We start from the raw sequence: 27,545 nt of genomic DNA, 5'->3' as shown, positions 1-27,545 counted from the left end.
CCTCATCTGCAGGGAGAGGGCGTGGCCTAGCATTCCTTCCCAAATTAGAGGAGGTCCACATAGGGAGACTAACCTTACTAACACCCAATCTTACCATGATCTATGAACACAGGAGAAATCACAGAAAAGAGTTGTGCATGCATTTAAATCAGACTGCAAGGATAATGTATAATTTTGGAGCTGTCAAGGAATAATAGCAGCATCCTTTTTACCTCCAGATGCATCAGCTAAAGCACTCTTAATATTAGATGTTGGCTAGCTAAGCAAATAAATGCTACTTCTCTGGCTCTGAGCAGATTGCTGCTAGATGCAGATTCTGTGAGACATGCCACATTACAAAATCATACTGCTAAATATTTTTTTCTTCTTGCACACAGTCAAAGCTGTGAAGACCTTGATGGTATGTGCTGTATGAATCTTTCAGATCATTCACAGTCTATTCATAAATCTATACAAGACTTCCAAAAACATCTCAAAGGTTAGTTGTGGAAAATTCTCTTCAGGGCAGCGGCTAGCAAGCCTAGACATTACAGGAAGCCTGAAAGATTTACTAATACATGAAATGCTAATGATTGTAGTTCTAATCACACTCACGACTGTTCCATGCACTCTTATCTGTGTGCAGAAAGCACTTCATAAGGCTATTTCTGCCGTCTTTTTAGTTCAAACAGAAACAGAGAGAATTATACAGCCTTAATTGGTTAGTAGAAGACATGATTATGTGAGCCTAGGGCCTACATGCTGTATCATATGTGATACTGACTCCAGTCAGTCACAGACATAAACAAAGTCAGCAAGAAAAGAGATGCATAAGCAGAAAAAGAGCTGTATTAATAAGAGCAAAAAGGTACAATTTAGGGTGAGGTAAGAAACCGCTTGCTGCCAACAAATCAGAGAAGAAACTTAGGTGCATGACTGCCTCATGCTAACCCCTTACTAACCAACCAGTTATGGAGGTGTTATGTGTGATTCACGCCTGCAACTAATCAGAAGTATGCTTTCTGTTATTTAAGAGTTATGTTTTTTCTAATAAACTGTCTCTGTTATCACTTTCATAGAGTGCCAGAGTCTGTTCTTTTTCTCCTGACACAAAACATCTTGAGTATCTGAGTATCTACATAAATAGTTTAACATTTTCAAGTCCTCAATTCTATCAAAATCATGATGTAGCCATAAATACAAAGTCAGCTAAGGTATAGTTTCATAGTACATTTAAACTATTGCTTAATTCTTTCTCATAGAAATAGATGACAAAGAGGCCTTATTAAGCAGATACCGATGGAGTGCCCAAACTGAATGTGTAGGTTTTTAACACTTTGCTCAAAACAGTCCCTGAGTGGCATCTTCATAATTTCACATCCAAAGCTATTTTTTTTTAATTTGTTAAGTTCCAGCAGCACCTTGCAAAGGTTTAAGTTTCTGTCCAAAAGGGCAGGAAAGACTGTCATACAGTTGCATCCTCAGGTTTCAAATGACAATACAAATCACTATCTACTGAACATTGTTAATAGTAGACCCAAACATACCCCAGACAATATTTTAACTTACAGAACCAATTCCATCAGTAAGACACAGGAGACAGATCATTCTCATATGCTGTATCTTTATTGTGCTATTCAGAGCATTTATTACCCTTTGAAGACACATATCCAAGAACAAATTAACATTAACAGTGGCTAAGTTGACGGGCAATTAATCTATCTGCTAGTGATTTGTGTGCATGCAGCATCTCTTGTGGTGTAAAATCTTAGCCAGGAGGCCAGCCCAACTGACGACCTCCCAGAATATGGAGATGTACATGATAGACAGACTGCCCACCCTCAGGCCCTTCATTCAAAACCATCCGGAATCCGTTGGTCAGGCCCAGGTTAGCAGCACACTTCTTGCCAACAATCATTAAATGCCCAAGAAGCTGGAGGAGAAAAAGAGGGGAGAGGGCAAGAAGGGAAGAATGAGAGCAGAGAACTACTCAGAGGTCTGTTAGTTATGTCTAAGAAATCCAGCCACAGCTCTTCAAATTGCAGTCTGCCTGCAACTGTGTTTTCCAAGCAAACCTAAGAAGATTGACTAAATAACACAGGGAGAAAGAGCAAGCTATGGAATTTTTGCAAGCTAGATAATAACAAACATCGAAGTGTCAAAAAAGCTATATTTGTATCACAGTTACAGCTTTGGTAACTTCTTCAGGCAATAAATAAAGTTTATTTATCTTACCTTGCAAACCTTTAAAGGTTGTAACTAAAAAACGAACTACTCAGGAATTCACAGCTAAATCTTCCTTTCTTCAACTCTTAGCTACCAAAAGACACAAACTCCGTTCTCCACACTCCATATATTCTCCATATGAAGTTCTACTTACCATAAACTAGAGTTTAGACACGTACTCCAAAACAACAGTGCATTCTGTGCTGCAAATACATGCCCAGAGATTTGTTTAGCTTTATATCTCTCTACCTTTACTGGAAAAGCTGAGTTCTGTTCCAATTCTAAGCTAGAACCAAATGACTACATTATCAGAAAACAACTTCTTTATAATGTCAGTAAGAAAAGAGTGAGAGAATAATATTATGAAGAAGTAGTTTGGTGTACAGAAGACTTCTACAATACTTACAGATTCATCAGAATCTTCTGCTTCAGATAACCTGACAATTGGCTTCTTAGGAATCACTAGGAAATGCGTTGGAGCTTGGGGTGAGATATCATGGAACGCAAGGCACTGGAAAAAGAACAAGCAGATAAAAAGTAAACTTGTTTCAGAGAAAGGTAAGTATTAAGGAAATCAGTATGCAATACACACTTATGTTCAGAGTAACTGATAATCTGCCTAACTAGAGATGTCTTTTCTTAGTGACGTACTACTGATTTATAATTTCAACACAGAAAGCACCTACAAAACCTGCTGGTGTGAACAGATTATCTTTTTCCAAATGTTACTCAAAAGCTGTAGTCTTCTCAGCAAGTAAACAAGCAACTGACTTCACAATTCTTCCTTTCCAAATATGCACAACAGCTAAGATAGCTGTCAACATACAAATCTATAGAATGTACATTCACCCTCACTTTTTCTCATTAGCTCTTTTCTTACTGAGCAGAGCAAAATAGTTGCCAGCCATACAGCAAAAATGTCTAAATATTGCCTTGATCAGAAATGAGGAACCTGCTTTAGTGAGGGAATTGGACTGGACAGTCTCCAGAGGTCCCTTCCAAATCTGGCAATGCTGTGACAGCAAGGCAGCTATGTAGTTTAAGCCATATTACATTTCCTGTTCTCAGTAAAACCAAGTATTTCAGAGAAAGACTATTTCAAAACAGTGTATTAAGGCTGCTATTCAAGGTATTTCCAGACTGAGAAAAAAAATCACCACTGAAATACGAACAGCCGTGCATGGTAAGTAGCTTTATTGTAAAAAACAAAATAGGGGTAAATTTGTTCTGAAACTGCAAATAGTATCTCCTTAGACACATCAAAAAGGTCTCAACACAGACATTTACCTCCAGCAGAGGGATGCAAGATAACAAGGGAAAGGAGACAGATGTTTTCTTTAAATTAGGAAAGTTCAGTAGGTTGGAAAAAGAGAAGGGAAAGGATGCTTACGCCTGTTTGTGCAAGTAACTGACAACAGAACCAGATTTTGATACTACAGCAATCACAATCTTCAGAAGCCCATACTGCATCTGCACTCAGCCACAGGAAGCTAGAAATCATATCTGACTTGCCCATCTTCTTCACAGTAAAACTTACGTCATTAACATTCCTCAAAACGTGACTTTCCAAAGTGGTTTCAATTATTTGTTAACCAATAAGGAAATTCCTACGCAATTCCAAATCTACAGCTTTCCTAGTTCTCCTGCAACTGAAGTCACTGTCAAGCACCAGCTTTATAACACATTACTTTATTTTCCAATGTTCTATCTTAAACTATTTTTATGAAGAAGCCCAGTTTTACATTCTGTTGGTTAACAGCTTCTTTCAAACCAGTAGAGTGGTAAACAAAGACTTAACAGTGACTAAACAAATTTATATAATTCTGTGCAAATTAGTATGTTGTACTCATTTCTTTCCTAAGCAATTTTCCTGTGGCTCCCATAGAGGGTGAGTGCATATGCATGAACAAATAATTTAATGAGCCAAGAAACAGCAACAACTAATTTCCTATAGGATATACAGCGGAAGCAGTAGTTAACAATCAGAAAAGAAAACCTAACAGCACAGAGGAAACCAACTGTCATCTTCACAAGTGTTGTTTTCATTTCTGACACAACTAAAAGAACAATAAGGCTTAACTCTACAGAGGCTTTGTAGTTTTTAATATTTAGTAATACTTTTTTTTATCTGCATGATGGAAAATACTGTACTTTTAGAACTTTATAAGTTCTTAAGATCTGTTTAGAGGAAATATTGATGCAGGGAGGATACAGGTTGACTTTCCATCATGTAGATAAAAAGGTATTAAAAACTACAAAGCCGCTGTAGAGTTAAGCCTTATCAAATAAAATGAATTAAAGGTTACTCTCTACAAAAATAACTCTAAAAGCACAGTTTCAAGTAAAATTAACCAAGGCCATGCAGTTCACCACCCTTCCAATGAGTACTTACTATTGGTGGCTGTTAGATCAGACTCATCAGGGCCCAACAGCACCCTTCCCAATCAAGCATTCCCAAGGCTGCAGCCAGGACAGGTAAGGGAAAACTGCGTGCACCTTTCTCTTGGTACAAAAAGGATGCATACAGTTTCTGACATAAAAGCACAGTATCCTGATAGCCTGGAACCAGTGGAAACTTCTATTGAAAATATACAGCAACTGCAACGCTACTACCATTTGTTAAAACATTGTTTCAAGCTACCCATAGTTGTAAAGCTCACAAATATGTATTCCATAGTCTACACCGCAGGTAAACCCCTATTTCAAGAGGCATACCGTACTAAAGCCAATCAGAGAAGAAAACAACCAATCAGAAAAGCCAAACAAACTTACGCTAAATGCTAACTTAAAGCTAATACTTTGCAGTTAACACCTGCCTTCACATCCCAACCATCTCACTGCGTTCCTGCACACCGCACTGAAGCAGCGGCCGCGCCTCTGGCCGCAGACCCCCCGATCACAGGATGGCTGCTTCCAGGCTTCTACCAAGAGTCCCAGCAGCTAGAACGCTCCCTAAATCCCTTAAACGGGCGCAACCGAGGGATCCGTAGAAGGCGCCGCTGGACCCGTACACACCGACCATGGGAACCCCGCTCGCGGGCAGAGAGGCCGCAGCGCCGGGAAGCTCCCACGCGGCTCAGGGACCGCCGTCCCAAAACTAGGAGCGGCTGTAAACAGGGAGCGGCCTGCCCGCACCTGCTCGTCCTCGTAGATTATGTTGGCAGGAATCTCCTTGCGGATAATCTTCCCGAAGATGGTGTCCCCACCGGGGCGAGCGGCCTGCGCCTTACTGATCTCGTCAGCCATGACGGCCACACGGACGACATGCGCGGGCGCCACGGCCGAGCTTTCCACCCTCACCGCCCCGCCCCGCCCCTCGAGGAGCTCATTGGTCCAGCGAGCACTCTTTTCTCTTCTCCATTGGCTGATTTTCCTGTCTTTTTGCCTCGGGCACGCCCCTGCGTTCAGGCACTCAGAATGCGCGAGGCGCGGACGAATTCCGTAAGGAGGAGGTGGACGGGCAAGGCGCCGGACCGTGTGTTTGGTAGTGCTGCGTGCCGCCAGGCGTCCTCCTTCCGTTTTGGGTGCGCGGACAAGTCTGGAGGTTTCCAACAGAAAGTTAATGGAGAAACTGGGATTGCTGTAAGTGTGCAGGCAGCCACGTGTATATAGAGGTTTCTGAGAGGATTCTGAGTACAGCTGCTGGCACAAAGTGCTGAATTTGTTATATATCTACCGGTGAACTCTGGTGTGAACTCTGGTCGGCACCAGAGAAGCGGCGCAGTGGGCTCGGCCGAGCAGCGTTGGCAGCTGCACCTGGCGGTGCCGTGCGGGGGCAGGGCCGGAAATAGCGTAACTTCCGCCTCCTGCGCAGCGGTCGCCATGGCGAGCCACAGGAGGGTGAGCACAGTGCGCGTGCGCGGTGGAGGCTTCAGCGGTAGAGGTCGGCCGGTCCCGCTAGGTGAAGGCCCGGCTGGGTTAGGCCCAGCGGATCGGGTTTCCCTGGTCCTCGCGGGCTGCCCAGAATCTACGAGACCCTGGGGCGAACGGGGAAAGGACGGAGGCGGCCCGCGCGGGGTCGACCAGTCGGGGTTGTCGCCGTCCCTTCCCCGTTCGGCCCATACCCGCCTGAGCTTCCGGGACAGGGGCAGACGTGGAGGAGCGGGTGGGGGCTGTCTGTCGTGCGCTGTGGGTCCGTTTCTCGGTTATGGGTGCGTAAACAGTAACGGCACACGCATAATGTGCTTACTGGATTTTTACTTGTATTTCGTTGGAAGTTACATGATTAATGTCTATCAAGGGAGGTCTAAGTAATCATATCCTTCCTCTGATTTTGTCAGGTCTGTGTCTTCCAATCAAAGCTGGCAGTAATGTTGATTGTGCTATTTGCAAGGATGGTGAAAATATAGAACAGATATATTTCAAAATACGCTATTCAAATGGTGTAGTCAGATCTACTAAAACAGATGTATAGGATAAGAAATGTACTTGCTGGCTGCTAATGTCATCTGTCACTCTCTTCTTCCACAATTTCAACCACCTGAGGAATGGCACAGGTCTTTGCTGGCTGTGAATTATTGAGGATGTGGAAAGCGAGTGGGAGTTAGCAGAATCCACCTCTTCCACATGTCTGCACATGTGGTTTAACTGATTATCAAATCCTGTACCAAGTCTTGTAAAAGAAAAAGTTTTAGCATAAGCATACCTCTGACTTGTAAGTAATTGGGAGTATACTGGTCTGCCTATGGCACAAAAATCTATATTGCCACAGTATATCTTCAGTAACAGGGTGCTTAATAATGAGTCATAATGTCTACTCACTGGGATGCAGTAAGATTGGAGTTGGTTGGTGTTTGTAAGTTGTCCCTTAATAGCATTAAAGCTGTGGTAATGTTATACAACAGAAGCAATAGTAAACTGGTAGAAGGTTCTCACTGCTTAAAGCTTTTCTGTTGTTTAATCTGTTTTTTGTGCCTGTATATCTCAGAATAAATTATGTTAAGCCAAGTGAGCAGTAGAGCAGAGGGATCAGGAAAATGTCTTGATGTCTGGTGGAAGTAGTAGGATCCATAGAAGCCTGCTACTGCTTTCCCTGCCATTGAGGGGCTGAAAGCAAAGCAACAGTTCTTTCCAGGGCCCAGTCAGGATGTATTTAATGGCCACTCTCCTGTGGTTGACCTTTGGCCTCCAGGGCATACTCTTGGTTACTGCTCCAGCACACAGTAAAAGAGAGTGCTGGTGAAGAGGATAGGCATTTTTCATTTACAAGCATGTGTTTCGTCTGTTTCTTTCTGAGAAAGTTGTTGAATAGTAATTGCAAGAAGACAATCCAAGCTTATCGTGAAGTACTGCCTAAACCTACTAGAAGGTATGAGAAATATCTTCAGAAGATGTCCTTTTAGTCCCTGAAGATTGCCATAATTCATGACATTCTGTATGACTAAGCAGTCAAAACTATATGACTATAAGGTGTGATTCTCAGTGTTTTTGCTGTATATCCATAAGCAGATCTATCATTGTTACATTGTAAATCCTGATTTTCTGACTGATATGGCAGTTATATTTAGGAAAGTCATCGTTTTGTTTTTGATTTGCCAAGTCTCCTATAGAAGATATTGAATAGGTATTAGGGACATTAAAAATATGTGTTCTGATTAGTTACTGTTGAATCATGAGAATATTGTGAGAACAACTTGAGCAGATAGAAGCTGAAGGACAAGAGGCTTGTGTAAATGCAAGCTCAGGAACAAAATATGGAGGCCGCAAAACTTGTTTTTAAGTGAAGGTAAGAAAGTAGAATAGATGTCCTATTGTTGAAGATAAAATGGCAGAACAGATGCCTCAGCTCAACATAACATCAGTGGGAAACTGTTCAGGCTACCTCTTCCCCCCCCACCCCCTTAAAGGTTGGAAATTTACTGCAAAAATGACTGTTAGCTTTAATCTTATGACCACCAGAGATGTCAATAATTTCTTGGAATTTCTACCCATGGCCTTGGAATGTAATAAATATGCATGTGCTATGCCTTTAAATTTGTAGTTGTTTCTTTCTTCGAGGTGCATGTTTGGTGAGCAATCCCCATGCACCCAGTGCTGTAATAAAGAGAATACCTGCTTGACACAGGCATGTCACTAGCATGATTGTCATCTCACTGGCGTGACAGGTTACACTGTCAGTGTTCCCAACTTCACTGTAAACTTCTTATATCCATTTGAAATTCACTGTTCATTTTCCTTACAATGCCTTGTAAGAGTATTTCAGCCATTTATATTTCTTTTTTCTTTTTTATTTATTCTTTAATTGTAGAACATCCACTAATGTGATCACAGTAGTCCCTTCCGGGTGACATATTTGCACAGTGACTCTGGTTCTGTTTCTCTGATTTATATTAGCATAATAAATACGCTTGTGTGAAAGCATTTTCAGGACTCATATGCCAAATGATTACTTAGAAGAGTACTGCTGGACCTCTCCAGTATTTCAGGTTAATTTGAAACATCTAGAACTGTCTAGTATTATTTCTTAAATCTGCTTTGGATGCAAGCTATTTGATCAGGAATAGAGGTGAAGTACTTCAGATATTGATTTCATATCAAATGCTGTACTAAATTGAAGCAGCATGAAAGATCAAGAGAAACCCTTTTAATTGCAGCATACTCTTTAACTAAGAATCTTGCTTGCAAGCACACTAATTCTATTGATCTTGTATTTACAGGCACTGAGGCTTTTTAAATTGTTACACAGAACTCGGCAAGAAGTTTTTAAAAATGATACAAGAGCTCTTGAAGGTAAGATTGTTGTTGTGTGTTGGATGCGTGTTACATACCAGGATAACACTGATTCTTATTTGAGTCATTGTTGTGTCAGTTAGAACCACTTTTTGATGTTGGAGAGGAATATATATCAGGAATATAGGGAGGAAGCTGTACCAGTGCTGTCCTTTTTGTCAAGGGTGTGAAAGTGGTGAAGATAGCTAAAAATACTACCTTTTCCGGAGAAGGTAGTGTCAATTCTGCAGCTCCAATTTGTATTTAACTGTGCTAATACTCCCATAAAGATGAGAGAGTAAGTGATGAGAGACTAAGTGATGCAAGAGCCAAAATGGAAAGGAAGGAGATGAGATCACTGTAATTTCACTAGCAGTCTTGCTGTCTTGTGCAAATTTTTAATGAGAAATAGCTAACCGAAGTCAATCACAGAACGGCTTGGATTAGAAAGGACCTTGAAGATCATCTAGTTCCAACTCTGCTGCTTTGGGTAGTATTGCCAGCTGCTAGATCAGGCTGCCCTGCAACTTATCAAGTCTGGCCTTGAACACCTCCAGGGATGAGGCATCCGCAGCTTCTCTGGACAGACCTCACTAGCCAGTACCTCACTACCCTCTGAAGTATTTCTTCCTAACATTTAACCTAAATCTCCCCTCTTTCAATTTAAATCCATTCCCCCCTGTCCTATCACTATCTACCCTTGTAAAAAGTTAATCCCCCTCTTGCTTATAAGCTCCTTTTAAGTATTGGAAAATCACAGTGAGGTCTCCCTCAAGCCCTCTTTTCTCCAAGCTAATCAATCCCAATTTCTTCCGCCTTTCATCATAGGAGAGGTACTTCTTCCTGTTCTTCCTCTATATTCTTTATAGTGACAGTGTACAGAAGAAGACAAACAGTATCAAGTCATGAATGTTATTTATTTCTACTGCCTTGTTAATATAAACAGTATGGCTATTGTTCTTTTGCAAATTGTGTTTGTGCCTATTTTGTATGAGAGAAGGACCTTAAGGAGAGTAGTGAAAACACAGCTAGGTAAAAGATTGTAGAAAGAGTAAAATTCTTAATGTTTTCCTTATTTGGTTGTTAAGCCATATTCCTTAAACAAAATTCAATTTTTTGTTTCTTTGTTTTCGAACCTTGGTTCTCACCCTTGGAATTTTTAGGCTTTCTTCCAGAACATGATTAACATTCTGAGTGTTTGAGTTGATCCTCTCTATGTATGGTTCATCTTCAGGGAATAAATACTGATTCTTGAGTAACTGAAATTTTGGCAGTGCCCTCTGTATGTTAGTTATTTTTAAAGCATACAATGCTAGATGTGCAGATCTAGTGTTGTATCTTATTCCTGTACCAGTAAACTCAAAATAAAACATTACCTGAATTCCATGGAGATCTTGTATTTTTTCCTAAGAATGAATGCACCAAGTAGGGCTTGATTTATTTCTTCTAGGGGTAAGGAGTAGATAGCCAAAAGGAGCATTGACATAAGCCAAGTTAAGGAGCTTGGCCAAGGTAGTTATTGTGGCCTCAGCATCATGAGCTTTGTTGCAATTGCAAAAAAAATATGCTATTGTTTTGTTCACATTGTATTTACTTTGCTCACTTTATGTAGCTGCAAGACGAAAGATAAATGAAGAATTCAAAAATAACCAAAATGAGACATCTGAAGAGAAAATAAATGAGGTACTTCTTGTTTTCATTGCATTTAGAGTTGTTGTTTTTTATTTGTTTGTTCTTTCTCTTTGGGTAAAAAGAGCTCCTTTTACTTAAAAAATCCTTAAACCAACATGGATACTTACTGAATTATTGTAAGAGGTGGTTATAGAAAGACTTTTCCGTGGATCTGTGTTTGTAAATATACTACTAGTCTGTCACAGAATTTTGCACATAAGCAAAAAAAAGAAAAAAAGGAGAAGGCCTGTTCTAATAATTTATTATGGTAATTTTGAAGCATATGTTCTTATGAGAAAAAACTCAATTTTTCATTATTTTTTTTTCCCATCTGCTCATAATTTATATTTGAGCTTTGTTCTCTTAAATTTACCTGTTTAGTTTGCTGTATAGCAAAGGTGTGAAAACTTTACTAAGTAACCTACTCAGTAATTGGCAGAGATGAGAAATTAATTTGATTCTTGAGTGCTAATGAGATGGCTTATTTTGTAAGAGATGGAAAATGAACTAGTAGTCATGACTTGTAACTCAGAGGTATTATTTATACTTAGGAGTTTTTTGCTTCTTTCCTCATGGTGCATTAAAAGCAGTAAAGCATTCTTTGTAAGTTACTGGCAGCCTGTGCCAGTGCTCTTGGGAAGAAGTTCTTATGCACATTGGTGTGGAACTTCCTATGCTCCAGTCTATAGCTGTTCCCCTTTTACTGTCCCCACAGACCACTGAAAAAAGGTGGGCCATGGAATGTTTTCTACAAGGAAATTGTAAAAATTCTAAATATTACAATGAGGGGGATCATATAAGGACTTTCTGGTTACAATGTAGATCTGCAAACACTGTGTGATGAACTTACTACTCATAATTCCATCAAAATAATGGAATTAAATAGATTTGAAGTGTTCAAGGTAGGAGAAACTCAAGCATGGCAGCTTAATCTGAGACTGACGCTATACCAGTACTTTCTCAAAAAGGAATTACTCTAGGAGTTGAGGTTCATTTTGGATTGTCTCTAATATATGTTTATAGAAATCATGCACGAAGGTTTCAATCAGGCAGAAGTGTTATCAGATGTGCTCCTTACTACTGTTTTACTTTAGCTGTTGCTTAACAAGACAGTTTAAGGGACTTTTGACTCCAAAGACAAAAGACCTGGCATAGAGTTGTAAGGGGTGCATTATCTGGCTTTCTCAGAGTGGAAGCTTACATTATGATGCACCAGTTACATTATACAATGAATCAGAAGTGACAACAAGCAGTTCAACATCCTTCTCAATCCCCTGCAATTGGTTTGTGTTCAGCTCTGCTTTAAGGTGAGTGTTAGATCTCTATCTCACCATTTTTTAACCATATTTCAATGAATGATGAAACTGTAAGCACTGAAGGTGGAGATGTAGAAAAATAAAATAATCAAGTCCAACTCCTGGCTTTACACAGGACCACCCAAAATTCAAACCCTGTGTCTGAGAGCATTGTCCTTCTCTGCAAGGCTGCATTCCATCCATTTGTCCCCTGTCCTGTATATCCATTCAGGATTACATCTCCCAGGTACAGAATCTGGCTGGGACATGTATTCCATCTTCATTTCAGGGCAGTAGACTACAAATTTGAATGGGATAAGGGCTGTGAAAAAAGCGAAAGAAAAGTAGAAAAAATCCCGTGGGGGGGAAAAACAAACAAAAACAACAGAGCTTGAATTTATTTTCTTATTATTTTAAAAATTTTCAAGCTGCTACCCTCTGCAGCTCGTTATTGGGATCAGAAGCAGTGGCAGTACACAGCACTGGGGTCACTCTCTGTGTAGATATCCCTCGGGAGCCACGAGCCCTGGAAGGCGTTGAGGGAAACAGCAATGGAGCCTCCCAGCCAGGCAGCAGTTTGTCAGTTGGGAGCAGCAGCAAGGTGCCCCTACCCAGGTCCTGAGCCACGCACCGAGCAAAGCTGCACAGCAGTGTGGTTCCCCCAGCCAGCAGCAGTGGGGGATTGCTGGGCTGGGCTCCACTGAGCTGCAGAGAGAGGTCTGCCATCTCCAATAGGCCTTGGCCTGGCACTCCCAGGACCTCAGGGGTGAAAAGGGCCTCAGGACAGTGGGAGAACTCATCCTGAAGGAAATGTCAGTGTGGCGTGGGTCACAACAGCAGAATGCCTCCTTCAGGTGCTGGAGCGTTTCTGTTGGCATCTGTATTCCACAGGCTGCCAGCATCTGGCCCAGGTAGATAGTGAGGTCATACCTGGCCAAGTCCAGGTGGAAGGAGGCATGGGGCAGTGCATAGCCATCCTGTACTGCCACCACATAAGATGTACCGGCGCCAGAGCCTGGCACCACACAAGTGGTATGGCTGTAGGAATAGGCAGCAAGCACAGAGCGGGGCATCACAAGCATGGCTGGCACACCAAAGCCCTCGAAGAGGATCTCGGACGCCTTCTCATGGTTGGTGGTGGGGGAAAGTGGGGCATCAGTGGCCAGCACAGCCAGCTCTTCAGGGCACACAGCTGGCTCATGGTAGAATAGGTGATGCCACAGTTCTTCCAGCCCTTCCCAGTCAGTGACCACACCGTGGGTAAGAATGGAGCCTACCTTGCCCTGGCTGGGCACCACTGACTTGTGGCAGCCCCAGCCAGCCCACTCCTGGTGTGACCCATCCCTGTATCGATGACAACAGCACAAAGATCCTTACACTCTGCTGCCAAACTAGACGCCATCATTCATCCTGAGCTGGCTCACTGCAGTGTGGATTGTGAGTTGCCAGAATGCCTGCCTATATCACAGCTGGAGGGAGGTGATGTCACTGATGGCATCAGAGAAGAAGGAAGGGTGAGAAGGAAAAGCCTAGTAATTACAGGCCTGTCAGTTTCACTTCAGTGCCTGGTAAAATTATGGAGAAAATGATTATGAGAGTTATTGAAAAACACCTAAAGGAAAGTGTGGTCATTGGTCACAGTCAGCATAGGTTCACAAGGGCAAAGTCCTGCTTAAGTAACTTAATTTCCTTTCATGACAAGGTTATGACCTAGGCAAATTAGAAAGCTGAGCAGTTTCCAACTGCATGAGGTTTAACAACAAAAAGTGCTGGATTCTGCAACTCGGAAGAGTCAGCCCTGGCTGTTCATATAGACTGGGAGATTAGTTGACTGCTGTGGAGTAGCTCTACTGAAAGAGATTTAGGAGTGTTGGTCAACAGCAAATTGAACATGAGTCAATGGTATTATGCCTTGCAGTGAGCAAGGCCAGCTGTGCCCTAGAGTGCATCAGGTCCAGCACTGCCAGCCAGACAAGGGAGAGGATTGTGCTGCTGTACACTGCACTGATGCAGCCTTGAGTACTGCATGCAGTTTTTGAACCATGGTACAAAAACAACATAAAGCTATTAGTGCAGAAAGCAGAGCTGGAGAGACATTGAAGGGTCTGAACAGGAAGACATATGAGGAGCAGCTGAGATCCCTTTGTTTGTTCAGCCTTAAGAGCGAAGTCAGGGGATTCTTCATCGTGGCTTCCTTATGAGGGGAAGCAGAAAGGCGGGTGCTGATTTCCTCTCTCTGATGACCAGTGGTGGAGCCTAAGGAGATGGAGTGGAACTGCAATGGCAGTTTACATTCTGTGCCAGATAGCTGTGTATGCAGAATGTAAATCATATCCCAATAAAAACAGAAAGGCCAGAGCTTCTTGTCCTGTCTTTAAACATCAGTGTCATGACAAGGAAGTATATGATAAACGCACACAATATGGAAATACAGGCTAAAAGCCCCTGTGTGTGTAGCTCTCGCCGTGCTATTACTGCTGCAGCAGTCCTTAACCTCCTTATGGCATGACTTTATATGAAAATTCCAGCTATGATACATACTAGAGTACATACCATACTCTATCTGCTCTGTCTGACTGCTGATCTCAGAAACTCCCACCTGTTTCTTCTCTCCCTCAGCCAGGGAACCTGGAGCAATCCAGCATCCACTGGACCTCCGTGGCCCTTCTCATTGCACAATTTGCAGATGGGTGCAGCTCATAGCTGAGCTGCCTGCAAGCCGCACACACCTCACAAAGCCTCCATTTGCCCCTGCTGTTGAATCCGGTATTGACAAGCACTGCTTGTAGACTGAAACTGCTGTGTGACTTGCAGTGCCTTCTGAAGACAGTAGGAAGGGTGAGGACAACGTGCAATCATTTACCTGAAGATTTCTACATTATATATATACATTATATTATTATGATTATTATGACTCTTCAGCCTAAAAACTACTTTAAGGAAGAAGACTTGACTCATTTTTCATTTTCATTAATTTTTATTCTTGAGTCAACAGGGGTTGGCTGTGTTCTGCTTTGAAAGTAAACACCAATAAATCACTACAACAGAAGTGTGTGTATGTTTGTCTTTATCTATGTCACCACTAGTTACACCAGCTACTTCATGGAGGACTATTTAGCCTAGTCTCAGTTGGTAGGTCATGTGTCAAGAGCAGACCCATAAGTAATAAATGCACAAAGAAAGTAAAAAGGAGCTGTGTGTAGGGTCTCAGAATCTGAAGTCTCATTAATTTAATTATGTAGTGATATTTGGCTGCTTCCTTGCAGTCTCTAAAAATATTAGATTAGTTGTTCAGGCTACTTTCCAAAGTCAAGAGCTGCTGCTGTCCTGTCCCCACAGACCGCTGAAAAGAGGTTGGCTATATCCCTCCCACACATAAGATACTTATAAGCATTTGTAAGATCACCTCTGTCTTTTCCACATGCTGAACAGTCCAAGGTCTCTTAGCCTTTCCTCATAGGGGAGATGCTGCAGGCCTTGTCGTCTTTGTCAGTACTTGAAGGAGCTAACTTTAAACACGGTCTGGCAGTGACAGGACAGGGGGAAATGTCTATAAAAGAGGGAAGATTTAGGTTAGATTTCAGGAAGAATTTTTTTTACTCAGAGGGCTATGAGGGACTGGAACAGCTTGTCCAGAGAGATTATGGGTGCCCCATCTGTAGAGGAATTCAAGGCCATGTTGGATGGGATCCTAGGCAGCCTGATCTAGTCATTAGCAGCCCTGTCCATGATAGAAGGGCTGGAACTAGGTGATCTTTAAGATTCTCTCCAATCTAAGCCATTCTTTGATAAATGTAGTTATTTGTTTTGGTAATTGCAGTCTACTATATTCCTTTCTGTTTCAATCATATGTATAGATTTTATACTGCTGTATTCTTTTCAGCGAAAGGTTTGGTCATGCTGTAGCAATTTTATCAGCTGTGACATACAAAGTGAAAGCTACATATAGATAGTTAATAGCTTACTTAATAATAGAACTGACTGATTCTGGTAATTGAATAGCTCTCTAATGTGGGAAATACCTTCAGAAATAATTACCTATTATTTAATAAACTACTGTTGGTTTGTTTTCTGTTTTCTCTTTATTAGCTTCTGAAAATAGCTTCAGATGTTGAAGTGATTCTCAGGACTTCTGTTGTTCAGGCAGTTCACACAGATTCCAACAAAATATGTGAGTAGATCTGCATGCTTAAGAATGTTTTAAAATGTTGTATTTTGATAAAAAAAAATTTGAAAATTTGAAAACTAAGTAGAAGAATTAAAGGCACTGCCTGTGCCTTTAATTTAATCCTGTAAAGGTTTCAAAGATACATATTTTCTGTACTTTTTTTATTTTTTTAATGGGAGCTATTAGAAGAGAAGCACAAAGTACCTGTAATGTTAGATTGAATGTGCTAGCTAATCAGTGTATGTATTTGTGAATGAATTAGCCACAGCATCTGTAGGTTTTTGCTCTAGCATATATGTAGAAGTTGCCTGAAGAGAATTAACAAATGCCATGTGTATGCTGCCTGTCAGACAGCTTTTTCTTTGAGGATTTGGTGCTCTTTTCTATACAGAACCTTGCTTTGACTGTTGAAGTTACAGATGGTGCCTTGGAATACTTGCCACACGATGACAACTTTGCTGTAGAGCCTGTCAGATCATGAAATCTTGGCTCTTGCTTTGGAAATTTCTCTTGTCTTGCAGGAAGAGAAATAATAAGTTCACCTTGCAGCTATGTGGTAAGATATAGAAGAAATCTTTGGCTGCATACATCATTTCCTTTCACTTACGTTTATTGGAATCTGTAAACCTTTGTAAATATTTTCAGGTTTGGGTTTGGTAGAGCGTTTAATATTAGAACAGCCATTATGATTGAGGCCAGAGATTTGTCTAGACTGTATTAGCTGTGACTTCATAGAGATTCTAGGCAGATGGCAGAAAAAGAGCAGGAACAGAGGAAGTGTGCTTTGCTTTGCTATCTTCTATCTGTTTACACCTGGCAACACTTCCTGAGCCAGGGGTAGTTTCTGTTTTAGTTATCCTCAGTGAATTTCTCTCATGCGTTTCCTCCCATCATCCACACAAATTTCTTCATCCAGATGCTTTTGACAGAGAATTTGGTATGCTTGTAGGAGAATACTTTGATGTAGTCTTGTTTATCAACCACTATTCATTTTTGCAAGCTGCTCTTGAGTTTTTAAGACCTTTGTTGCCTCTGTTTTGTAGAGCTTCACTCTGAACAGCGGCTGAATGTCTGTGGTCATTCTATTGCTTTTCTCTGTGCTCTTTTCTGTTCTACTACATGTCTTTTCAGATGAGGGCATCAGAGCTAAGCGTAGTCATCCAACTATGGACAAACCTTTTGGCTTCTGTGTACATGCATATTTATTTTTTTACAAATTTACCATGTATTCATTAAAACCATTCAGATAACTAGTCATTTTAATTGCTATGATTATGTTGCATGAAAGGGGAGAAGGAGATGGTAGGCAAAATATGTTACAGAAGCTTATTGCTGCAGATTTGTCCTTAAATGAGTTACTGACTGAATCTTTTTAATACACTTTTTTTCTATTTTGGCTGACAGTGTATGATTTAATTACATTTGCTGTTGTTCCTTCTCCTTCTTGAGTCTTAGACTATGAGAAGAAGTATTGGTATGGGGACCATTTTCCCTAATCAAATGAAATTATTCTGTGTTGTCTTAGCTCTAGAACCAGTGCACAGGGCAGTATTACTCTTTGTAAAGAGAATTTGGGACTACTGTATACAATTATGTTTGGATTCACCAGTAAATTGTTTTAGAAAAGGAAGGTAGAGCTTTCCGTAGTAACAAGAAAACATTTTCATCTTGGAGTTTGTTAGTCAAAGTAAACATTTTTTATATTTTTTTCTTTCTTTGCAAAATGATTCAGTATGAATTATGTTACTTGACAGTATGCAAATGTCTCTGTTTTATTCTTGTCACTTTTCTTTCAAATTAAACTTGTACAAGTAGAACTTTAAACCTTAGTAATGCTCCATACACACCATATGTTTTGATTGTTTTGATTTCCTGTGTGTTCAAAACTTAGCTTTTTGAAGGTAAATTCTTTCGTCTTCTGTTTGTACTTGGTATTTTTCGATACTTTGAACTTTTTTTTTAATTCTGTTTTTTGCATTTGTATTTCACATATCTGTTCCGGGCATGTATATCAATGTGACTTGTTATAAACTTAATTAACAGTCTTTTCTCTGTAAAAGAAATGGAATTGAAATTTTATTTCAGGATCTTAGAAACTCATTAAATGCATCACTGCCAATCCATGGAGGCAGAAGTAACATAACCTCAGTTTTCTTTGTTATTATAATCTGTGGGGTATCAGTGTACTGTGGACCAAATGTTTATCTTTACACTCACAGAACACATGCACACTTTTTTTTATAGGTTCGATATAATTTTAGCAGCTGTCTGATGTGGTCAAAGTGATTGTGCTTTAGTTTGTACTGCTTGAGCAAATCTGACATGACAGCTCCTTCCCCTCGTGAGGAAGGGACAGGTTGATTTCTGAAGGGTTGATGGCAAGAGTTCAGTAAGGAACAGGTTGAGGTAATATATAACTAGGCAAACACAAATGCAGTTCTGTGAGGATACAGAGGTCATTTTCCATCGATGCTTTCTTTTTCTGTTGGCATTTAAAGCATGCAACAAGATGAATATTTTACATATTAGATCTCAGAAGGTTGAAGAGGAGGGCTGTGCCAAATTTAGTATTAATTGTGGGAACTGCTGAAGTAAACATAATGTGGCTCAGGAGCCTTAAAATTACTTTCTCTCTCGTGCTAAAAGTGATTGCAATTCTTTGCCATGTTTTTTCTTGTGAATTAGTAATACTATTAAAATATTTTCAGTGTTCTTAAAAGCAAAAAGGTCAAAAATGTTCTTCCAACAGAAGGTAAAATAAAAAAATTGATACCATTTTGTGTTACGTTGTTAACATGATGCTGTTTGTTTGCTCGCCAAAAATTTAGATTCTTGTTTGACTGACTTGATTTTTTGTTTTTAAATGTAAAACCAAATTTATTATTTTAGTAGTATTTGCCATAAGGCAATATTCTTAATAGGGTTTTTTTGTTTGTTTGTGTGTTTTACAGTGCTCTTACCCAGGAAGGATCTGCTACAAGACAATACTCCTTACTTCGATAAACCAACAAAAAAGCATGAATCTTGAGAAGAGCACGCCTTTCTCCCCAGGAAGAAAGTTCTGTGTTAATGAGAACTCTGAAGAACAGTAGTAGATACCTGTTTTAATTATTTTCCAGATTTTAATTTAATGACAAAAAAATGTGGACTGAAACGCGTTTTCTTTGCTGTGATGTCACCATAGACTTCTTTTGAGGAAGATACAATTATTACAATTTCCTTGAAAAACAAAGTGCGTAAATATACATACTGCTGAATTATGTTACTTCAGAGAGGAGTATCAGACAGAGATTGTTTCCTAGGAGTCTAGAATTGCAGGCAACTAAATGCAAGTGAATTGCAGCTCTTGATCCCATTAACATTACATTATATACTGCTTTGAAATAACTGAAAACCATCTTGTGAAACTAACCACTGAGTTCATGTTTCACATCAAAAAGCATGAATTCTGAATTCATCATCAACTCTGTACAGAAATACTGTAATGTTTGAGGAAGTTCTTAAGGGTTGTCAAATAAATTATTCAGGTGTTACAGAAAGGCAAGTGTGTGCATTGTTTATCTTCTCGCTCACACCTTTGAGTGGAGCAGGATTAGCAGGGTTTGAGTTCACAAAGGACAATGAAAAAAGAAAACTAAAGGATATTGGTTTAGATCACATGGTTTATGATTTCTTTTTTAATCTTGTGACTATGCTAAGGCGTTTTCCAAAGAAAAGAGACTTGTTTCTTAGTTGCAGTGGTTCTGATTTCCTGAGGCTGTTGGTGAGTTTTACTAAGCTGTTATCACTTCCTCTTTTTTTATTCTTTTGTTTATTTGTTTTTAAGGAAACTCATTGGCTTCTTTCTGAATTTATCATACTATTTCGATTTTAAGTGGAGCCTAACTACAGTGATACATACGCAGAATCTTCTGATAAATCAGAACCAGGTACCATGCTCAGATCTAAGTGTGTATTACCACGGAGGAAGGATTTTCTTTCAGATCCAAATGACCTTTATTTTTAATAAGCATAAAAAAATGTCAGTCTCACATGTTTTCTTATGGTGGCTGTGACTGTAAAACAAAAAACTAGTGCTTGAATCCAGTCTTCCCCTCACATGGTGAAACAGTGGGCAAAGTTTAGAACTGTTGCCTCCAGCTGTCATGAACAGCTAGCAATAAATACATTGTCTGTGTAGTGCAAATGCTAAGTCCTGGCTTGAAAGAGTGATTGAGCACCTGGTAGGAAAGCAGGGCCAACCCAGGGGAACTCAGGGCAATGCAGGATCTACCCCCAGCAAATGCTAGTGACAAGAGACCTTAAAGTGCAGAGAAATGTGCGACCTCTTTGGAGAGATGATTACTTGGTTGAAAATGTAACACAACAGAAGTACGAATGGAGCTATACACAACAGGAACTTGACCTTGTTGCTCAGCCTAACAGCAAGGTTTTATTTTACAGTGTGTATGTATATTTTATTGAGACACATAAACAGAGATGAAGGCATGAAATAGAAATGAAAACATGGGATATTTTCTTGAAGGAAAAGCAAAATCAAACAAAAACAAAACCCAGAACATAACAATAACAGAGATCATTTGGGAGAAACCAAGAGCAGACACAGGAAGAGGACACTGAAGGAAAACCTCTACCACATGCAGACTGTGGCAAAGCCTAGGCTGAATCTGTGGAGAGCAGCCAGCCTGGAACCAATGCAGAGGGTTGAGCAGGTTGAAGGCTGTGGAGAGCAGTTGTAGAGTGGTAGCAGTTGTATCAGTTATATTGCAGCAGGGAGCCAGAAATAAAGATGTTGTAGCAGTGGGCAGTTGGAACTGATACTCTCAGGTCAGTCATTAGGACAACAGAAAGAACAGATCTTAAAATCTTAATTATAGAAAAGATGTTGAATGTTTTATTTCCTCATACTCTGCTTATAGCAATGGCTAATTTTTCAGGATAACACTTCCTCTCTGGTTATGTTCATGTATAAATGCTGTGATTGTTATGATGTGGGACTGTTTTGAGTAGAAAACAGGAAATTAATCTCTGATTGAGATCTGCTTCCTATCCTTCTTGTCCAACTCTGAAGTTCTTATATCTGAAGTATTCTCCCTGCAAGCTCAAAGTTGTTTTCTTAGCAACAACTCCACCCTCCCTCCCTCCTTGTACTCACCAGCTCCCCTCTCATAGGTTGATAGGTTCATTAGGTTGGAAAGGACCTACAAGATCATCTAGTTCAACCATCCTCCTATCACTATCCCTACCCAACTACTAAATCAAATCCCTTAGCACCTCATCTAAACGCTTCCTGAACAGCGCTAGGGATGGTGCCTCAACCACCTCCCTAGGCAGGCCATTCCAGTGCCTGACCACTCTTTCAGAGAAAAAATGTTTCCTCAGGTCTAATCTAAATCTTCCCCGGCGCAACTTGTGGCCATTCCCTCTCATCCTCCAATCCCTCTCAATTTATCAGGGAGAAGAGGCCCACCCCCTCCTCACCACAACCTCCCTTCAGGAAGTGGTAGAGTGCAATAAGGTCTCCTCTGAGCCTCCTCTTCTCCAGACTAAACAATCCCAGCTCCCTCAGCCGCTCCTCGTAAGACTTGTGCTCCAGACCCCTCATCAGTTTTGTTGCCCTTCTCTGAACACGCTCCAGGGCCTCAATGTCCTTCTTGTAGTGAGGGGCCCAAAACTGAACACAGTACTCGAGGTGCGCCTGCACCAGAGCTGAGTACAGAGGGATGATCACCTCCCTGCTCCTGCTGGCTACACTATTTCTAATACAGGCCAGGATGCCGTTGGCCTTCTTGGCCACCTGGGCACACTGCCGGCTCATGTTAAGCCGAGCATCAACCAACACCCCCAGGTCCTTTTCCTCTCTACATTCTTCAAGCCATTCTGCCCCAAGCCTATAGCATTGCATGGGGTTATTGTGGCCAAAGTGCAAGACCCGGCACTTGGTCTTATTGAACCTCATCCCATTGAGCTCAGCCCAGCTATTCAGCCTATCCAAATCCCTCCAATCTTGTGGGACCTCTCCAGATAACCAGGAATGCTGATAGATGGCAGAAAGTGGCTCGGCAATCACCTCTGCCAGCTCCCTCAGAACCCTTGGGTGGATCCCATCTGGCCCCATGGACTTGTGGCAGTTCAGATGGAGGAGTAGATCTCTGACCTTCTCTGCTTGGATCACAGGGGGTGCATTATGTGCTCTGTTCCAGACTTCCAGGTCAGGGTGAAAAATACCCTGTGGATAACTGCTCTGTCTATTAAAGACAGATGTGAAGAAGGCATTGAGAACCTCAGCCTTTTCCTTATCCTCTGTGGTTACATTCCCTGCCGTATCAAGTAAAGGAGAGAAATTTTCCTTAGTTTTTCTCTTGCTGTTAATATATTTGTTAAAGGATTTTCTGTTCTCCTTTACAGCAGTAGCCAGTCTAAGTTTGAGCTGGGCTTTTGCATTTCTAACTTCCTGCCTGCAAATCTTGTCCAGTTCTCTGTAGTCTCCCCTAGTAGCCTGTCCTATCTTCCAGAGAATATAGACTCTCTTTTTCCCCCAGAGTCTCAACAAAAGTTCCTCTGCTAACGGACCATTATCTGTCAGCATGTGGGCACTGGGGACACATGCTGTGTGGGCCCAGCCACAGCATCTTCAGCCTATGGTGTGCCAGGTTGGACAGGACCTGCTCTAGCACTTGATATAGCAGTTGGCAACCCTGTCTGTGTCAGGGGGGTTAGAACCCGATGATCCTTGAGGGTTCCTTCCAATCCAAGCCATTCTATGATTCTTTGAGTCTAGCACCTACATGTGGGACACAAACACCCTTTATGCATAGTTAAGTCTTGCTTGCTTGTCATCTTGCCATATGTTAACTAGACTATGACTTATTTATAGTAAAATGGTAGTATTTTGTACCTGCAATAGCAAAATTTCTGATACTCACAGCAGGAATAATTTAGCAAAAAAAATCATTAAAATTGATTCAGTGAGATACAGAGCAGTACTGCAATTCTTTTCTGAATCACATACATCCCACTATGCTGGAAAATGAGTACTTTACATGGAAAACACTTTCAGAACAGTAAACATTTGGCAGTTATGCACTATCTAGAATAAATTTGGGGGAGAATTTTATGCTCACAACCGCATAGCAATGATTTTGTGAAAAATACCACACTGGAAGATTACAAGCCACTTTAACAATTGTTAAATGTGCTTTTTCACACTGTACACTTCTACAGCACATTCATCAAAACCACAGCATCTGTGCATTTAGCTTGTCCTAGCAGAAGATCAGAAAGTTACAATTATCTAGCTAATTAAATACCTAGGTTAAAGTATGCACTGTTTGTGTATTTGTACATATATTCATGAGCAAATCTTGAATCCCCTAGGCCATCAGACAAGACTTAGAGGAGCTGTTCACTAACTAGGTTTCTCATGCAACCCTTATTAATCAAATGCTGCTTTTTTTTGTTTCATTTCTCTCAGGTACAGCTGTGGACATTTTCAGGCTGGTTTCAAGTCCTTCCACAGTACTGGCAGACTTTATGGAAGTTTTAACTGAATTGCTGCAGCTGTAGTCAGAGCTAAATCCTCACTGTTATGGGAAAACAAGTAGCAGAAAGAATCATAGGATGGCCTGGGTTGAAAGAGACCTCAAAGATCATCTTGGATGTAGTTTCAATCCCCCTGCCATGGGCAGAGTTGCCAACCACTAGAGCAGGCTGCTTAGAGCCACATCCAGCTTTGACTTGAATGCCTCCAGGGATGGGGCATCCACAACCTCTCTGGGCAACCTGTTCCAGTGCGTCATCACCCTCTGAGGGAAGATCTTCCACCTAATATCTAACCTAAAACTCCTGTCTTCATTTAAAACCATTCCCCCTTGTCCTACCAATATCCACACGTGTATACAGTCATTCTCCCTCCTGCTTATACGCTCACTCGAAGTCCTAAAAGGCCACAATGAGGTCTTCCCAGAGTCTTCTCCAAGCTAAACAAGCCCAGTTCCTTCAACCTTTCCTCACAGGAGAGATGCTCCAACCCTCTGATGATCTTGTGGCCCTCCTCTGGACCCATTTCAAGAGCTCTGTGTCTGTCTTGTGCTGGGGACCCCAGGCCTGGATGCAGTACTCCAGATGGGGCCTCACAAGGGCTGAGTAGAGGGAGACAATCACCTCCCACTCCCTGCTGGCCACCCCTTTTTAATGCAACCCAGAACACAGTTGGCCTTCTGGGCTGCAGGTGCATACTGCTGGCTCATGTGCTGCTTCTTGTCCACCAGGACCCCCAAGTCCTTCTTTGCAGGGCTTTTCTCCAGTTCTTCCCCAGCCTGTTTAAATACCTGGGATTGCCCCAGCCCAAGTGCAGCACCTTGCACTTGGCCTTGTCGACCTCCTTAGGTTTACATGGGCCTACTTCTCCATCCTGTCCAGGTCCCTCTGGATGGTTTCCCTTCCCAACAATTTCCTGACTGCATTGCTCAGCTTGGTGTTGTTCACAAACTTTCTGAGGGTGCACTCGATTCCATCATATATATCACTGATAAAGATATAAGAGCATCGGTCCCAAGACTGACCCCTGGCGGACACTACTCATGAGTTGTTTCCACACAGATACTGAACTGTTGATCACAACCCTTTGGGTGTGACCAGCTTAATTCGAAGAACAGTCCATCTTTCAAGTCCACACCTCTCCAATTGAGAGAGAAGGATGTGGTGAGGGACCATGTCAAAGGCTTTGCAGAAGTCCGGGTAGATGTCATCTGTCACCCTTCCCCTGTCCACTGATGCCATCACTCCATCATAGAAGGGCAAACAAAAACAACGAACATTAGACTGAATCCCTCCTAGCAGTCCTCAGAGTCTACACTCATTTAAAATTACAACAGCACCGACTTTTGTGGAGCCAGTGTCTAGACTAAAGTCCTGTGTCTGCTTAGCCAGCCTCACAGAGAACCCTTATAGACACCTATGACATAAAAATTATGCTTGAAGTATTGAACTGAATACTGTTGAACAAAAATAACTGTCTTTTGATTATAGCAAGAAGTAGTTTGTTCACTGTAGCTGAGCTTGTATAAAACGTTTCTTTGTCTGTCTCCATGCCTGAAACACCTTTGGAAAGAAAGGAATTCGTGGTCTCATAAAAGCTGTAGTTGGAATAGCTGTCAGAAACCAAATTACAAATCACTGTTAGCAGGAAAGCAAACTTGATGCAAATGGAATTACATCAGAGAGCTGAAATAAGCCAACTGAAGGTATTAACAGAAGCTTCCATACATAGAAGTTGCTGGAAACAGACACGGACAAAATAAAACATTGATTATTAAAAAAATGCAGTAGATAATTCTGATGAATTATTTTTTTTCCTCTTCCTTACTTACCTCCTTTGTCCACCATCAAGCACCTTGGTAAGCCCTACGCTGTGTGGTGGACATGCCCCGAATTCCCAATAGGCATTTCTACAGAAAGACAAAGTTGTTGCAGCACTGAATGTTGTATCCCTGTGTTTTTGGTCTCTAGTTTAGTAGAGAAGCTAGGTTTGTACCATTGACCTTCAGCTTCTCAGATAAGTTGTCTGTTCATAAAGAACATCAATAATTGGTGTGGAGCTATGTAAGCAAGAAAAAGGAAAAAAAAACAAGTTCCAGAATTTGTCTGTTCCTTTTAGGTAGTGGTTTTCAGGTTTCTTTTATTGAGCTCCTAAGAAACAATCTGGCTTTCCTTATCCTTTTTTATAAAACACTCCTAATGTAGATCAACATTATTTTTATCTTAAAAATTGGCCACATCTAGAAGTACCTATTTATTCAACCAGATGTTATCAATTACTGTTACAGTATCTTGGCATAAAACATCACATAAATCACAGAAACTCATTCTTTGATTGTATAGAAGAGATCGGCAGAGCTTTAGCAGAAATACAGGAGCAGAAAGATCGGTAGAGGATGGCTCTTGGGAAAGAGGTTCAGGAAGGAAAGAGAAAGAAAAGTAACAAGTGAGTTAAGTGAGACTCTCCGAGGACAAGAATCTCAGCATCAGCCCCCACTTTCAATCATCAACACTCCTCAACCTCAGTGTTTCATGTCTCAAAAAAATGTTCATATAAATAGACAAACTGCATATACCGTAAAAGTGATGCTCATTTGCAAGACATATTAAAAACGACCCTTCCCTGGCATCATCAGGCTGACGGCATGGACACCAAGCTGTGCTGTCTCTCTTCTGAACAGGGTTGCATACATCCCTCCTGCCACACTGAGGGCACAGCATGCCAATGAGTAACACCTGGCACTTGCAAGAACAGTTTGTCCTCACTAGCTGCAGAGATGCTTAGCAAAATGCCCTTCAGCGAGCTTGGGAAGCATCACCATTCTCATTTTGCAGCTGGAGGAACAGATGCAGAGAAGTTAAGCACTTTATCTAAAGTCTTAGAGGGAAGCAGGTGGCAGGGCCAAGAATCTAGTTCAGTGGAGTCTAGAGCTCAGGACTTGGAGCTAAGCAATACTTCGTTTTGAAGACAAATCAGTATTCATATTTGATTTGTTGCTGTTGTTTAACATTTATTTTCAAGTATAGGAAATAAAACAGTATAGAACTGTGAGAATGTCAGTTATATAAATAAGGCTGTATTCACCAATAGAGAATGTTCACTGCTGACAGGAATACAATTTTCAGTGAGCTGGGAGCATGAGTACTACTAATTCTGACTTCTGCAATCAGACATTATTAGAAAGGCAACTGGCAGAAGTGACCTTCTGCTGCATGGCTGCATTTGGCCACACCTCAAGTACTGTGTTCAGTTTTGGGCCCCTCACTACAAGAAGGACATTGAGGCCCTGGAGCGTGTTCAGAGAAGGGCAACAAAACTGGTGAGGGGTCTGGAACACAAGTCTTATGAGGAGCGGCTGAGGGAGCTGGGATTGTTTAGTCTGGAGAAGAGGAGGCAGAGGAGACCTTATTGCACTCTACCACTTCCTGAAGGGAGGTTGTGGTGAGGAGGGGGTGGGCCTCTTCTGCCTGATAAATAATGACAGGACGAGAGGGAATGGCCACAAGTTGTGCCAGGGAAGATTTAGATTAGACTTGAGGAAACATTTTTTCTCTGAAAGAGTGGTCAGGCACTGGAATGGCCTGCCTAGGGAGGTGGTTGAGGCACCATCCCTAGCGCTGTTCAAGAAGCGTTTAGATGAGGTGCAAAGGGATTTGATTTAGTAGTTCAGTGGGTAGGGATAGTGATAGGAGGATGGTTGGACTAGATGATCTTGTAGGTCCTTTCCAACCTTATGAACCTATCAACCTATGAACCTATGCATTTCCAGATACAGGATTGGTTTGCTCAGGTCTGTCTTTCATGCATTCATGTTTTAAATCCTGTAAACTATAATTTCCTGAAAACAAAAATAACTTTGTTAAACTTAGACATTCAACGAACTATGTCAGATGGCTCAAGGCAGAAGTATTTCTTTGCATATAAAAGTTCCTGGCTAGTTACAAGACAATTTAAGACT

General features: G+C 41.3%; 2 protein-coding genes and 1 pseudogene across 2 annotated transcripts; 1 reads left to right on the top strand and 2 right to left on the bottom strand.

The window, feature by feature from the left end:
• Positions 1–1,586: 1,586 nt before the first annotated feature.
• HINT1 (histidine triad nucleotide binding protein 1) lies at positions 1,587–5,508 on the bottom strand. The gene is made up of 3 exons (XM_065740654.1): positions 5,341–5,508; positions 2,612–2,716; positions 1,587–1,912 (listed from the first exon to the last, which is right to left on the bottom strand). The coding sequence occupies exons 1-3, from the start codon at positions 5,449–5,451 to the stop codon at positions 1,748–1,750; spliced, it is 381 nt and encodes a 126-aa protein (XP_065596726.1). The 5' UTR covers positions 5,452–5,508; the 3' UTR covers positions 1,587–1,747.
• A 487-nt stretch (positions 5,509–5,995) lies between these two features.
• On the top strand, positions 5,996–19,607 carry LYRM7 (LYR motif containing 7). Its single transcript, XM_065740678.1, has 5 exons — positions 5,996–6,045; positions 8,862–8,934; positions 10,526–10,596; positions 15,969–16,050; positions 18,999–19,607. Exons 1-5 carry the CDS (start codon positions 6,028–6,030, stop codon positions 19,073–19,075), a joined length of 321 nt encoding a protein of 106 aa, XP_065596750.1. The 5' UTR covers positions 5,996–6,027; the 3' UTR covers positions 19,076–19,607.
• LOC136051217 (uncharacterized) lies at positions 12,337–14,624 on the bottom strand (annotated as a pseudogene).
• Positions 19,608–27,545: the final 7,938 nt, after the last annotated feature.

This window comes from Cyrtonyx montezumae, unplaced genomic scaffold (genome assembly GCF_038088225.1).
Source record: "Cyrtonyx montezumae isolate F1298 unplaced genomic scaffold, pur_monq_1.0 scaffold_29, whole genome shotgun sequence".
Taxonomy (NCBI): domain Eukaryota; kingdom Metazoa; phylum Chordata; class Aves; order Galliformes; family Odontophoridae; genus Cyrtonyx; species Cyrtonyx montezumae.
Note: the sequence above shows the minus strand (reverse complement) of the source record. Positions and strands in the feature narration are given on the sequence as shown.